This window comes from Magallana gigas, chromosome 10 (genome assembly GCF_963853765.1).
Source record: "Magallana gigas chromosome 10, xbMagGiga1.1, whole genome shotgun sequence".
Classification (NCBI taxonomy): Eukaryota; Metazoa; Mollusca; class Bivalvia; order Ostreida; family Ostreidae; genus Magallana; species Magallana gigas.
In genome coordinates, this window is record NC_088862.1 from 2,043,418 (window position 1) to 2,054,542 (window position 11,125).

Here is an 11,125-nt window from a genome sequence, read left to right on the forward strand (position 1 = left end):
TGTATTAACAAAATATTTTTAGTTTTAAGGTTATTATACAAAAAGCAACAAAATTTCAGACCCCCCAAAACCTTAAACTTTACCGGCAAATAGCTTAAAAACTAAAACAAGTTTTGCCAAAATTTTCATGCCAGCAAAACTATAAAATGTTACCAAAAATTCTGCTAAATTTCATGCAACTATCTTTTGTAGTTCCCGAGATCAACTCTGGACAAAAGACCCCCCAATTCTCAATTAAAGGGCAATAACTCATAACCGGAAGTGAATTTTAAAAATTTGAAAAAAATGTCTAGAGATATTAATATCATCTACATACCCTGAAAGTTTCATAGCAATCATACAAAAAATGTTCGAGAAATCTCGTGCACAAAATTTGCGGGGAAAAAAAAATAATAATAAGAAACAGTAGAATAACAGAAGGGTTTTCCGTTGAAAAACGGAAAACCCTAATAATAAGTAACAGTAGAATAACAGAAGGGTTTTCCGTTGAAAAACGGAAAACCCTAATAAGGAAAAGAAACAATAGAATAACAAGAGGGTCTTCCGTTGGAAACGGAAGACCCTAATAATAAAAAGAAACCGTAGAATAACAAGAGGGTCTTCCGTTGGAAACGGAAGACCCTTAAAATAATAATGAAGAATTTCCAACAGAATCAGTACAAGGTCTTCCGTTGGAAACGGAAGACCTTAATTAAAATATATTTTAAATATATGTATTTGATATGCGTGAACGCATTAAAACATCCACAGTTCACAAATGAAGTAAGAATGTGAAATGCATGCATTTCATGCCTAAAAACGAGTATTTTCTTCTCCTGTTCACATTATATCTAAGATAAAAACTTTTGTGATTAAACGCAAGGTAGAAAAGCAATCTTAATCTTCAATAATTCTTGTGAAGGGAAATAGATATTATGCATAGACATTTATGTAATATAATTCTATATTTGTTTGATAATAAAAAGGTAAACCATCATATACTGATTCCCCAACAATTATTTATCCGTTGACTTCATTATATAAATAGTGCCTGTTTGGGAGGGTAACAGTTGAAATTGACACCCCGAGAAAAACATTGTCAACCGACGCGAAGTGGAGGTTGACAATGGTTTTCGAGGGGTGTCAATTTCAACTGTTATCCTACCAAACAGGCACCATTTATTTTGTTATACTGAATGCTTAATTTTAAAGAAAACTTAACTGCTTTTACATAGGAATAACGTGAATTCTACGGCGAACTATACGCGCATAATTTTCGCGCATGTAACAATTTTGATGTTACCCGTTGCTTAGTGCGTTGCTAACGCTGAGGGTAATAGAACGGATTATGAACAGCGTCTAAACCAATCAGATTTCAGTATTTAACATGAAAGTATAACAAATCTAAGATATAAACCTTTGTGATTAAACACAAGTTAGAAAAGCAATTTTAATCTTCTATTATTCTTGTGAAGGGAAATAAATATTCTGCATAGATATTTTGTAATATAATTCTATATTTTTTAATAATAAAAAGGTAAACCATCATATACTGATTCCCCATCAATTATTTATCCGTTGACTTCAAAAGCTGTCAAACTTGGAGAAGTGCTTCAGATGCAATGTACAGGAGAAGAAGACGTCAATATTCAAACAAAAGTAAGTTATTTTGTAAGTGAAGTATATTTGACTATCACAGTATTATTTCTCCACGCAATAGAAATATATTGTTTTAACTTATTCATTAATGATAAATATTAATATATAAATTTTAACTTTACCCGTTTTGCACTACGATATATTCATTCGGGCTATCTTTCCATCTTTAACATAGCTCCATGTTGACACTAAGACTTTTGTCTCGATCTCTCTGAAAAATTTTAATAGTCTGAATAGTCTGAAGTTATTATCGTCGTCATTTTAGACGATTTACAATGAATATTGACATACATACCTGCCAATTAGGCACACTTAAATTCGATCAAAGGAAAAAAATCAAGATTTCTTCTTTGACACGTCATCTATTTAAACCCAGGGAGACTAACAGGAATGAAAACAGATTTCTTACGGAGATTTATGATGGGAAATGCTGACCTTCTTTCTCCATTTGGAATTACTCGGGACAGCTCGTGCAATTTGAAATCATTTCGGATACTTTGATATCGTTTGCAATGCAAAATCCTTGTACGTTTTTGTTCTTAGTCGACTACAGAAATCTGGCAAGATAGAGGGAATGTTTCAAAGGAAATTTTTTTGATAGATTTTTAAATGCTATTCAATGAACGTTGTTTGAACCTTAAAACATTTCTAGATATCAAGTTATTTCAGAAAATGTGCTGAATAAATATCTTGGGACAGAGTGTCAGTTTAAACGCAACATACCATGTTTTGAGTTTAAATTGTTTGATCACCATTAAACTGTAGGATGTAATTTACTTTATTGTATATCAGGTGTAATCTATGCGCATGATTGTAAAATTTTTAAATATTCCTATAAAAAAACTTTTAATCCCTCAGGACATCAGATGGTGCAAGTACGTTTCAGGAAAGTATGAGGTCATATCCTTACAAGACACTCCTCAAACGCAAATTGTTTCCCAGAGTAAAGATGGCTGTACATTCGTACAAAAATCGGAGATCTTTTATCACATAACGGACGAAGACAATGAGCTAGAGATTATGTGTGAGTTGGGATATAATGAAAACAGTAAAATATGTGACAAAGGAAGATTCAACTCAACACTTCGAATCGCTACCGAGTTAAACGGTATGGTCTTTTTACATTTTTTGCAGATTTTTATGATCCGAGAGTGCTAATTTATTCACTTCTTAAAGTTTTGCTTTTGTGAACATAATTTAAGCAAAGAAATTCAAACGGTAATTAAAAGGCATGCTATATTTCTTACTTTTTCGAGATAGTTGACAGTTTGTTACTGCCATTTCTCATTACTATGAACTATTTGATAGAAAACATTGATTAAATATTTTAATATAATCACTATTTCTTAAGTATACCTTCTCATCCTCAGAGTTGTTTTCAAGTTCTCGAAGATGTTTTAAAATTGCTGAAAATGCTCAGTTTAATTCCAAAATATTGTGATTCACATGTGCGCTTTCAATATGTTTTTTTATTTATTTCTTTTGTTTTATTCCACATATCTTGTATATTTGGAGAGGGAAGGGGATAATCGTTTCTGAGTTAAAACAATAGTTACCGGCTACCATTCTCTGTTTATCGTGCAATGTGATCGCGATGGCGATAAATGCGAAAGTTATAGCATGATAAAAATAACAGGATACATGGTATTATATTGTACAAAATAATTAGTCGTTTTTTGTTAGTAGCACATACATGGAACAACATTACTTATACTAGACATAAAAAAGATTATATATGATTAAAATGTGGTTTCTTGGGAGTTGATATTATTAACTCTCCTATGCAGTAACTCTGACAAAACGGAAGTGGAACAATGTTTTGACCTCAGCACAAATCATAACCATCACATCTGAAAAGAATAAGTTTTTGAAAATAATCAGAATAATAATATCAACTCCCGTCAGTGCTCAGTACTTTGATTTAACTTTATAAATCGATATTTTTGTGCTCAATGTTTTTGCTCGATTACTCATATATTTTATCTGCACAATACGAGGGTTGTCCAAAAAGTTTATTGACACGTGTAATTTTATTCAAAGTAACGGCGCAGTTATCAGGAAAGTATTAAAATGCTTTAATGTTTATGTACAAAAATCAGAGCAATGTACATTTTTGTATTGGATTTATCATTGTATATACATTGCCTATACAGTAGGCATAGCCCAGTCTGACGTTAAGTTATAACGTCGAAGTCCTTGGTTAACCCGAGAGTGATCTGCTGCTTTAACAGTCTGACCGCACACGCTCCATTAAAATCGCTTGTATCACTTGTAGATAAGTAAACTCTTATTATTCGATGTGTTTCCTGTTTCCTCCATCATATATGTGATTTGTTTCTTTTGGTGATTTTTCTCACTCGACACAAATTTTATAATTGCGCGTTGTTCCGTGATGTCAGCTTACGTCGCTTTTTGAGGCGTGTTTAAAGACATGTTCTTGTCGTAATATCTTTTAAAAGTCCACTGCTAGTTTGAAAATGTCTTCAAATGACCATGAAAATGACGTACAACATACATACTACATCACATTAGAAGATTATGACGTTATGAAATGTTTTATAAAAAAACTGTAAATACCTATACTGTATCTAAAAACTCAATCACAAAGTTTGCAAAATTTGTACGCTGGGCTTTGCATACTTTTCAGCAACCCTTTGATGCATTAACATCTTATAAATTTTTATGGAAAAATTTTAAATCACTTTAGCTTGATGTAAAACCTTATGACAAATATTTTGATATACATCATGTACATGTATATATAAACCCTTTTAAAACGACAACCCTCGTATGTCACCATTGTAAAATTTGCAAGTTGTTTTATCGTCTAGACGCAATAGCACGTAATTTTTTTTTCTAAATTCAATGACAGATGACGAATGGGCACTGTCTCCCGTTATAGTTTACAGTGACGATTCGATGCTTAATCCACAAAACCTTACTATAGAAGGAATAGGAAGGACTGTACAACTTCTCTGTGTTGGGTCAAAATCAAGCCAGATCGAATTAATGAAGGTACTTTAAAAACTACAATAGTAAATGCTATTTGATATTAAATCTCTTGAATTGTTTAATATATGTTTTTCGAAATGGCACGTCCTAAACATCATATATATCGTTTTTACTGTAACGTTATTTCCAATTTCAAAAATATTTAACAAGTTGATATGAATAGAATGTAATTGGTTTTTTGTTTGTTTGTTGTTGATGTTATGGTTCTATTCGAATAAAATTTGCTGCACAATCTCAATTTGTAGGAAGAAATTATGTGGTGCGTAAGGAACAAAAATAATACCGAATGGACACCAATTGTTCTTCAAGAAAACAAATTAGAGACAATGATAAACTCTAGCAGAAAAATAACAATTTACAGTAAAGTCACGTATCACTTAATTGGGTTGGATAAATCCATTGATATTATGTGTCAGATTTCCTCTTCACCCAAATGTGCAAGTGGAGTGATATCTTCTAATGTCTCCCTGCAATTAAATCCTAGTGAATCGGAAGGTACTATCTTAAACTTAAATTGAATCGCTTGAAATCACTATCAATAGTCTATTTGCTTTGAATTATAGCGTTTTTTGTACAAAATTATCGTTTAGTGAACAAACAGGTAAAAAAACGTTTTGCATAATATTATTTCTTAAAATACTTGGACAAATTAAAACTGTCATTCAATATTTTTGGAAAAGATCAGTATTATCTGAAACAAAGAGAAAGAAGAGAAGCATGGCTGGCAGTGACATTGATTATCTCGGGGACACTATTGGTAGTCATCCTGGTCTTCGTCACAATTCTTCTAATTCTTGCATACAGGAGAGGAGGACTGTCCCTGTTTGGTAATTAAATGAGATTATACGAGGGTTGTTCGGAAATTATTGAGACAACACGGATATTTCCCTTTCTAAGTGACGAATTAGGGTGAAAATTGGCATGAACATTGAAGAAACCTTAACAAGTATTTAAAGAAAGTCATTTTTAAAAAAAGTTTAATATTTTGTTTACAACGGTAGTTAACAAATCGGTGGTCGGGGTACCCGGCGCAAGCATAAACTCGGAGAGTAAGAAAACTAAAACATCGTCTGTATAAGTGTCAGCAAATTGACAGCTTATACTAAAAGAAATCAGATTATATATGTTCATTTTGCTATTTATTGTGACTAACTTTTGATTAAGTTTCATTGGTGTTTGAGTTGTAATACGGATATGGTACAGATGCAATAGGAATTTGAAAACGACGGTACATGGAAATTTGACGTCAAGGCGGCGCAGCGAATATACATCAAATTGATAGAAATTTCCGAAAAAGACCTTTTAATGCCACCCAATTGCTTTAACAAAAACTATACGATGGTAAGGGATAGAGAACTTCTGTTTATAGTCTTTTTTACTAATTGTTTAGCTAGAATTCAGACAAAGTGACTAAATATCAATTACTTCTTACACACTAACTGATGTCAATAGTTCTAAAATATGTACACAGAATCACTGTAGGAGACATTTCACAGTAATTTGACTTTCGGTTAGAAATGACCCGATTTTTCTCCACAAAAATCAAGAATGGAGGGAATATACGAATGTTGACATCTTGAAATGTAAACAAAAGATGAGAAATGAAGAATTTATTGTAATTTCACTTTGTTTGTTAGGTGTTTAAAGCATTGGATCAATAAGAAGCGTTAAAATGACGTTGCAGTAAGTTTGCTGTTGCGCCGGGTCACTGGGCGATGGCAATTTGGTCAGTTTACCAGGAATGATCTAATCATGCTATGAACAATACATTTTTTTACATTGGTTAACTCTATCCTGGTGTACGTTTTGGTGAAATTCCAAGGGTTTATCTTTTTTTCCAAGGAAATAATAGTAAATGTCTCAATAATTTCCGAACAACCCTCGTACATTTGTACTTTATCTTACTACTTTTCTACAACATACGAGGGTTGTTCGGAAATTATTGAAACAACATGGATATTTCCATTTTTAAGTGACGAATTATGGTGAAAATTGGCATGAACATTGAAGAAACATTAACAAATAATTAAAGAAAGAAATATTTACAAAATGTTTAATATTTTGTTTACAACGGTAGATAAACTAATCGGTGGTCGGGGTACCCGGCGCAAGCATAAACTCGGAGAATAAGAAAACTAAAACATCGTCAATCTAAGTGTCCTCAAACTTACAGCTTATACTAAAAGAAATCAGATTATATATGTTCATTTTGCTATTTATTGTGACTAACTTTTGATCAAGTTCCACGAGTGTTTGAGTTGAAATACGGATATGGTACAGATATATTTACCAAGCAATAGGATTTTGAAAACGACAGTACGTAGAAATTTGACGTCAAGGCGGCGCAGCGAATATACATCAAATTGATAGAAATTTCGGAAAAAGACCTTTTAATACCACCCAATTGCTTTAACAAAAACTATACGATGGCAAGGGATAAAGAACTTCAGTTTATCGCCTTTTTCACTAATTGTTTAGCTAGAATTCAGACAAAGTGACTAAATATCAAGTACTTTTTACACACTAACTGATGTAAACAGTTCTAAAATATATACACAGACTCACTGTAGGAGACATTTCACAGTAATTTGACTTTCAGTTAGAAATGACCCGATTTTTTCCCACAAAAATCAAGAATGGAGGGAATATGCGAATGTTGACATCTTGAAATGTAAGCAAAAGATGAGAAATGAAGAATTAATTCTAATTTCCCTTTGTTTGTTAGGTTTTTAAAACGTAAGATTAATAAGAAGCGTCAAAATGACGTTGCTGTAAGTTTGCGGTTGCGCCGGGTCACTGGGCGATGGCAATTTGGTCAGCTTACAAGGAATGATCTAATCATGCTATGGACACTAAATTTTTTACATTGATCAACTCTATCCTGGTGTACGTTTTGGTGAAATTTCAAGGATATATCTTTTTCCCGAAGGAAATAAGAGTAAAAGTCTCAATAATTTCCGAACAACCCTCGTATTTGATAATTTTGTGTAATTAATTAAAGGTAACTAGCACTAGAAAAAGATAAAAGAATCATTTTAACATTTTTATCGACGTGATCTCTCCTTTCATCCTTGTAATTTTAAATCATGTTCGTCCATTTTTTAGTTGTTGTTTACATTTCCAAATCCCAGAGTTTATGTTATATACCCTGTTAAATAATTGAGATTAATTCTTTGTTTTATTTTCTGAGTCAATATACTACCAACAGAAGGGTATTTAAGGCAATATAGACATATTTGTCTTTAGTGATTCTAATAACACATTAAAAAAAATAAGCTAATCTTAACAGAAATAAAACCATTTTGAAAGAAAATGAACTTTTTATGACCAAAATCTTTGTTTTAACTTAACGAAACACTTTAATATCTGCTATTTGACTATTTGCCTCCGTTGTTTTTTATGATGTCAGATATATTTTTGTATTGTTGTATTTTAGGAATCCTGATTCAATTTGAAAGGTGTGTAAAGCATTCTTTAATTAAAACAAGTTTTGCCATAATGATTTGTATCAACGATTGATTTAAATTTAAACTTTATTTAGTTTTCTGAAAAATATGTCAAATTGAATAAATCTTTAATAGAAATAAAATAACTAAAATAAAAAATATCCTCAATTCGAAGGGTTAAAATTGTTCCTTAATGTATTCTTTGTAGAAACAAGAGAGTTGTTAATATTCAGGGAGAGAGCCGTTTAGATACAGGTGATTGTAATTATTCCCTGACATAAATTAAAAAAAAATTATAATAAGATGATTCATATACTTGCATCATAAATACTTTGTACTTTGTTGAATGTCACCTTTTGTACTGTGAAAACATCGTTTGCAGATGTTGACAGACACGTGTTAGTTGATCAAACAGCAGGGTAATGTATAATGGCCTTATCTCATATATATACATTAATGTTTCTTTTTATTACACGTTTTAAAGTACTAATTTGACAGAAAATAGTGTTTGTCATATTATATTTTTCTAACTATTGCAGAGTTATTTACAACAATCAGCAAATCCACTCAAATGTAACCAATAGACAAAGCTACCAAACAACTGCAATAACACAAATCAACTCAGAACAGTATGTAACGTTTATTATGTCTACAAATTAATGCACATCTAATTGATCTTTATATGACAAAACTAATCTTCAAATTGCTATTACTTACATTGAATGGCACTATATTTTTGTTGTTGATCATTTTTCTCTTGAACAATACAATACATTTTTAAAAACCTTTTTCAAAAAGTTTAACTTGTGTAATTTTAGACCTGCTTACGAAGAGATTAACAGCAGGGAGAGATCAGCACAAGAGTACGAAGCGTTGTCACATTCTACAAAATATTAATTGAAGTTGAAAGGCAAGGATACATTTCTTCTAACCGTTATTACTATTTTCTAAGCCAGTTTTCATTAGCTCTTTTTGTTTGCCATATCATGGATTTAGACAATAAAAAGGTATATAATGTGAAAATATTTGTTTCAACTTAAACATATACGATTTTATATAGAAGGAAAATATACAAAACTACTAACAAATACTTCGATGATTTGATCGATGATGACTTGAAAACTTGTATTTTTATATATCGTATGCAAAATGATAATTGTATCAGTGAAAAAGATAGGTAATAATTACTTGTAGGATCGACAGTGAATACGTTATTGTCAAAATAGATTGCGTTTTAATTTGATTTTTTTACGGGCCGCCAGAAGGCGCTCCGTTATTTGATACTCATTTAGATATTGTTACTGCGTTTCTGCGCGATAGTTTTATTTTTTATAGAATTAATATCATGCTTATATTTATGAATTAAAAGTAAATTTGCATGTAGAAATATGTTTTATGCCTTTAAAAAATATTGCATATTTTTGTCTAACTCGTAAATGTAAAGTAAGTCATAGACCGTGTGTTAGGCGCGTATTAATCGAGACTATAATCTATTCGGAAAATTTCGGAGTTTTTATTCTTTCCGAACAATGTATCAAGATCAGTACACGGGACATACTAAAGACCCGAAACAGTAAAGACCTGAATGGCATGAAATTTTATATAAATGATATATTTGAATTTGTATGTTCTGCGTCAAATAAAATGACTTTATGTGTGTATTTATTATATTTTCATGTGAACTGTGGTCGAAAAATATAATCAAATGACACCCTTATCAATTATTTACAAAAAAAATATGAAAGACCTGAAAATTTGAAATGACCTGCAAATTTTAGCTAACTTGATTTATTTTTTATTCTTTTGAGAACCTCATGCAATTAAATAACCATGAATATTTTCATACACTGAAGTGTAGATATGATTTATAATTCCATTTAGGAAAAAAAATATCCGGCTTATTTTTTACCTTTAAAATTGTGTAGTTTCTACCAGATGAGCATGATCTTACATATACCTTTATATCAATCCATTTCTATTTTATTATGTGATCCCTTGAAATCATATATTTAACTAATGCATTAAGTTTTAATTCAATACAATGCAACAAAAAATAAAAATGGTTTGAAATACATAATCTCCAAGAGAATAACGATGGGCTGAACTGTATTTGAATAATGTACAAATCAATGTGTTCTCCATTACTTCATAATACTAGTATGGCAATGGTCTTACAATTACCGTTAGAAATGCTTACAGTAAAAAACTCGTTTCTTAATAATAACAATAAAATGTTAATCTTCAAAACGTGTTGCTGAAAATATATGAAAAATAACCATCAAAATTAGTACAATTAACCAACTCGTTATTTTCTTTTTTGTGTTGCATGTTTTTTTTTATGTAAACAACCAATGACGATTCATACAGCAATCATACATGTATTTGTGCGGCCCATTTGACGCTTGTGTCAATATGTTTTCTTGTTTCTTAAGGAATGAATTCAATATTTATTTGTTTTATACGATATAAAATGGTTTGGGGCAGTTTACGCTTTATAAACCGCGAAGCCCATTTTCTTGATTTTTTTTAAAAAGGTGTTAAGAATACTAACATTTTTGTTCTTACACCCATCTAACATTTTTCCTCATTTTTGAGAAACAAATGATTGAATATTTTAAGGGTCAGCCCACTAGATCCTTCATGGGGACAGACATTTGTGTTTTGATTGATGGAATCGATTAGAATCATCATTGCAAGCATTTTTTCTTCTATGATGTCTAACAAGATATGTCTACTTCTCTAGATATATTGCGTCAAAGTTTAAGTACTTTGGCCCCTAAAAATCCCTAATTACGTAATAAATGGTTGTGGCAATGATTTTACCTGATATATATTGTTACGATCAACAACTTTGCTTCTTTAATGCATTACAAAATCTTTATCGTTTTGAAGTTTTTTGTAATAGAGTCTACGAGTTTCTTAGCCCCTGTTTGAGGGGGCCAGCCCGTTTTTCTTGATTTTTTTTAAAATGTGTTAAGAATACTAACATTTTTGTTCTTACACCCATCTAACATTTTTCCTCATTTTTG

At 31.1% G+C, this 11,125-nt stretch overlaps 1 protein-coding gene across 2 annotated transcripts in view; it reads left to right on the forward strand.

Moving 5' to 3' along the window:
* LOC105334289 (uncharacterized) overlaps positions 1-10,520 on the forward strand; it is a 36,956-nt gene extending 26,436 nt beyond the window's left edge. Inside the window, exons 3-12 of one of the 2 annotated variants that reach the window (XM_066072759.1) lie at positions 1,517-1,650; positions 2,497-2,746; positions 4,511-4,653; positions 4,896-5,145; positions 5,331-5,477; positions 8,087-8,108; positions 8,305-8,351; positions 8,479-8,515; positions 8,636-8,725; positions 8,915-10,520. In XM_066072759.1, the coding sequence (XP_065928831.1) occupies positions 1,517-1,650; positions 2,497-2,746; positions 4,511-4,653; positions 4,896-5,145; positions 5,331-5,477; positions 8,087-8,108; positions 8,305-8,351; positions 8,479-8,515; positions 8,636-8,725; positions 8,915-8,993 (1,199 nt within the window). In that variant the 3' untranslated portion in view covers positions 8,994-10,520. The remainder of the gene's footprint in view (positions 1-1,516; positions 1,651-2,496; positions 2,747-4,510; positions 4,654-4,895; positions 5,146-5,330; positions 5,478-8,086; positions 8,109-8,304; positions 8,352-8,478; positions 8,516-8,635; positions 8,726-8,914) is intronic. The other variant, XM_066072760.1, reaches the window with a different exon arrangement.
* Positions 10,521-11,125: the final 605 nt, after the last annotated feature.